Here is a 4,140-nt window from a genome sequence, read left to right as displayed (position 1 = left end):
GTTATCCAACGAAAAGTGTCATTATGAGCGGAACGTGAGCAGTCTGTGTCGCTCTTTATTCTCCCGGTGAACGTCGCTCTCGTTCATTTATTCAAAACTGATCAGTTCACTGAAAATATGAATGTATTCAGTGAACGCCGTTCATCTGAGGTTCTATTGGTTCTATTGTGGCTTAATTTACCGAATTAACTTCAACTAGTTCATTTATAGGTTTATGAACTTAGTTCATTTATTGAAAAATTAAACTATGAGCGTGAGCTAGCTCATTTTCATCTGTGTGAACTGAACTGATCTGGCACAACATTGGTTATGGTAAATATACACAGAAAGGCTACATTTAGTAAAAAAAAATGAGCAAAAAAAAGCTTAGAATATAAAAAAAGTCAAATACTTTGCCAAAAGGACGCCATCATTTGAAATAAAAATGAGTGAGTTAATGGCATAAACTGAAAAAATGTCAATTAATTCAAATATGTAACTTTAAGTTAATTTTCTGCATATGATTCATAAATCATCCATGTGGGGGATGGATAATTTGGATAACAGCTGCAATATATGTAAATAAAAAGGTGGATATATGATTTTAACAGCAGAGATCCTGAACCATCAAACAAATAAATGACAAGGATCGTTACGTAGACGATTTTATTTTCTCTTGGTTCAGTTGGTGATACCGCGAGGCTAATAATATATAACCAAATAATAATATTATACTATTAGGTCATTACCATGAGTACCAGAGCAGCAGAGATGTCCTCCTATAAGCTGAGCTCAGCAGAATCCTCCAGCTGCCACGTTCCTTCTGGAACAGAGAGAAACAGAAAACTGGCATTAATTAGATCTAAAGCCTGCTTAAAATGATCCACACCGGGCAGCTGCTGCAGAGAACACACTTCATTTGGACTGTTTTTACTGGATGCAAACTCCATTTAGAAAAACCCCGGGTGGGGCATCAAACCCAGAACCTTTTTGCAAGGCAGCAGTGCTAACCGCTGCCGCACTGTGCATCCCTAAAAGTCATAACATTATGAGAATATTCTAACATTATAAAATCATTTTATTACCTGAATAAAGTGGTCATATTACAAGGATAAAATCACAACATTATGAGAATAAAGCAATATATTTACGAGAGTAAAGTTGAAAAATGACGAGAATAAAGTCATCATACCACAATCCGTTTCAGAAAGAGAACAGCAACAGCAACCTAATATTTCCTTATTTGTGAACTTTCCACTTTTTGGGAAAGACTTCTTTTAAGAGTTGTCATAACTCTTAAAAGAAATGCCCGCAGCTTTTGGGGGCTGGGGGTTTTCCTCAGGGCCGTCTCTCCTCTTCCCTTTTTGGGGGGGAATCCTGTGTATGTTGGCCCCTCTTGGGCGGCTTTGCTCCGGGGATCCCTTTGGGTGTCTGGGCTTTGGGTCCTCCAGCGCTTGCCTCGGTGCTCTGGAGGGGTGGGTCTTTGTCTATTCACAACCACTATTGAGCATCATAACTTTACAGGCACAAGTGCACTCTCACATACAACTACAGGTTGCTTTGCTCCAGGTACTTAGAGATTCACTTCCATACAGAAAGCCCATATTCTTATATTCAGCTACCACAGTATACATATCAGATTAAATAGTACTACTTATACTTCAGCGATACTATTAAGGTGTTACTTTATTGTATCCCTTTTCCTATATCCGTTGGTTGTGCTGTTCTTTTTACATCTCTTTTCCGGTGATAAGGCAGACTGAATACGTTTTATCATTGTCTCCCTTCTACCTCCTCTTTCTTTCATCTTTTCTCCTTTTTTCAGTTTTTTTAATTCCTGTTCTACTTACATTGCAGTGTCCATATAATCTGCAATACTCCCTGCATGAATTATAATAAAGCTATTTACATTCATAAATCAAGGGGAACACTATGGCGATAGCCGTACTGCTCCACTTGTGAAAGTAAAATCTGTTGGGCTCTTTTTTGGCATCAAGACAATTATTCTTATTGCCACATTGCCAGACAGGACAGTTTTGGTTTTTAAACAGAGTTATCATAAAAAACAACTTTATTCTCATAAGGTTATGACTCTATTCTCGTATTTAAAAAAATAAATCTAATACTCCGGCGTAGAAAACAGTAAAAACACGCCTTATGCTGGCAGCTCTTATAGTTCTAGCCCTGCGCTATCCTCCAATCTACTTTATCTGATCCCTCATTTCAGTCCCACATCAAATCTGTTTATTTTCCTCCATGAAGATCAAACACAATTATCTAAAGTGGAAGTATGCATTAGAGTACTTCTGGTATTTTATCAGTGACTTTATAGATATTTCTCTAGAATATGATCTATAATTGTCATGTTTGGTTTTGTTGCAATAACAATATATTTAGATTTGCATAAAAGTATATTTGTTTACCCTGAACCAGATCCAGCCATGGATCAGTAAGCGTACTTCCAGAGCAGAATAGGAACAAAGATCCGCCATCAAACGCAGACTGAAATTTTACATCAATGTAAGGTTGAACCGAAACACTGGAATAAAGTGAAGATGTACCAGAGCAGGCTCCACCAGCCGTCCAGGAGGAAGAGAAGCTCGGTTCATTCTGGCGATCCGCTGCAGCGTTTTAACGGCAGCATCAACGTTTCCAGCAGACACGTTGTACCGAGCAGACTCAGGAATAAACTGTGATAAACGAAGCATCAGTTCCAGCAGCGGCATCGTGTTTTCTCTCCTACAAATACACAAACACCGGCTACACAGACATGAAGCAGATTCTGCACCTTAAAGAGGAAGATGAGGATGATGCTGGGAGTGATGGAGAGCCGGATCATCCACCTCCAGCCCATAGTGGGAACCACCAGCATCCCGAGGAGGATGATCAGTATGGAGCCGGTCATCCAGAAAATCTGGAAAACAAAGACTTCTATTTTTTTTTTTCTGTTTTTATTTCAGATCAAAAATGGACTTCAGGACTTACAGAACCCAGAGGCAGGAGGTAGGCCCGGTACTTGGCAGGGATGAACTCTGTCTTCAGCACAAACCTAAACGCCAAACAAAGCATGGATGTTCAGCCAATCGGAGCGCAGACCTTTCGGCTTACTGCTGCTAGGTGTGAGCTGACCCCTGTGACACCCCCGCCACGCCGCAGCCCACCATGCTGCGCAGGAAGATAAACCAGCCGTACGTCGGGGCGAACGATGTGAGCAGAGAGAAATACGAGCTCCACACGTAACCTCCAAACACCACCTGGGAAAAAAAAAAAAAAAAAAAAAAAACAGTACATAGAAAAAAGGAAGGAAGCTGCAGCTTTAATCTGCCGTTTCCTACCTTCCAGCGTCCATATCTGTCAGCAACATAACCGGCCAAGACTCCACAAACCATGAAGCCAACAAACACCATCTGAAAGGAAAATCCAGCCAGGAGGAGCCGATATAATTGTTTTGTTTCAAAACTATTTGTGCATTCTAAGTGTGAATTTGGATGTTTGTATTTGTAGAATGAAAAAAAATTTGCAAGTACAAATATTTTTTTTAAACCTGATCAAATTTTAAGTACAAGGACACAAATTCTGTTCTACTAGTTGCTCGTCAAAAACTTCTAACATTCTCAGTTTTGCTTGAAATGGTTCAGAACTTTTGTTGCAAAGCTATTTGTGCATTGTAACATTGGTGTTTTGTAACTGTAGACTTTTTTTAATCTGACAAAATACAAAAAGAAGTTACACCTCCAAAAAGTACTTGAGTACAAGTACACAAATTGTGTTCTGTGAGATGCACATCAATTAAAAAAAAAATAGTGCAAAACAAATTCAAACACATGTATTAAAATCTTCAAAAAAAAAAATTTTTTTGTCCTCAACACAAATACAAATCTACGGAAGAGGATTAGGGCCACTGAAAAAAAAAAAAGTTAACTGATTTTTGAATTTTATTTTTATTTTCAGTTTAACAGAATTCTGACTTTAATCTCAGAATTCCGACTTTAATCTCAGAATTTAATTTTTATTTTCAGTTTAACAGAATTCTGACTTTAATCTCAGAATTCTGACTTTAATCTCAGAATTTTATTTTTATTTTCAGTTTAATAGAATTCTGACTTTAATCTCAGAATTCTGACTTTAATCTCAGAATTTTATTTTTATTTTCAGTTTAAT

At 37.9% G+C, this 4,140-nt stretch overlaps 1 protein-coding gene across 2 annotated transcripts in view; it reads right to left on the bottom strand.

Moving 5' to 3' along the window:
- svopl (SVOP-like) overlaps nt 1-4,140 on the bottom strand; it is an 18,556-nt gene that overhangs the window by 5,377 nt on the left and 9,039 nt on the right. For both annotated transcript variants that reach the window (XM_015387737.1, XM_015387738.1), the window contains exons 5-10: nt 3,315-3,386; nt 3,109-3,233; nt 2,965-3,028; nt 2,768-2,893; nt 2,541-2,669; nt 729-802 (exon numbers count right to left, since the gene is read on the bottom strand). In XM_015387737.1, the coding sequence (XP_015243223.1) occupies nt 729-802; nt 2,541-2,669; nt 2,768-2,893; nt 2,965-3,028; nt 3,109-3,233; nt 3,315-3,386 (590 nt within the window). The remainder of the gene's footprint in view (nt 1-728; nt 803-2,540; nt 2,670-2,767; nt 2,894-2,964; nt 3,029-3,108; nt 3,234-3,314; nt 3,387-4,140) is intronic.

Source organism: Cyprinodon variegatus, unplaced genomic scaffold (genome assembly GCF_000732505.1).
Source record: "Cyprinodon variegatus isolate N-32 unplaced genomic scaffold, C_variegatus-1.0 Scaffold402, whole genome shotgun sequence".
Taxonomy (NCBI): Eukaryota; Metazoa; Chordata; class Actinopteri; order Cyprinodontiformes; family Cyprinodontidae; genus Cyprinodon; species Cyprinodon variegatus.
This window is presented reverse-complemented; position numbering and strand designations above follow the sequence as displayed.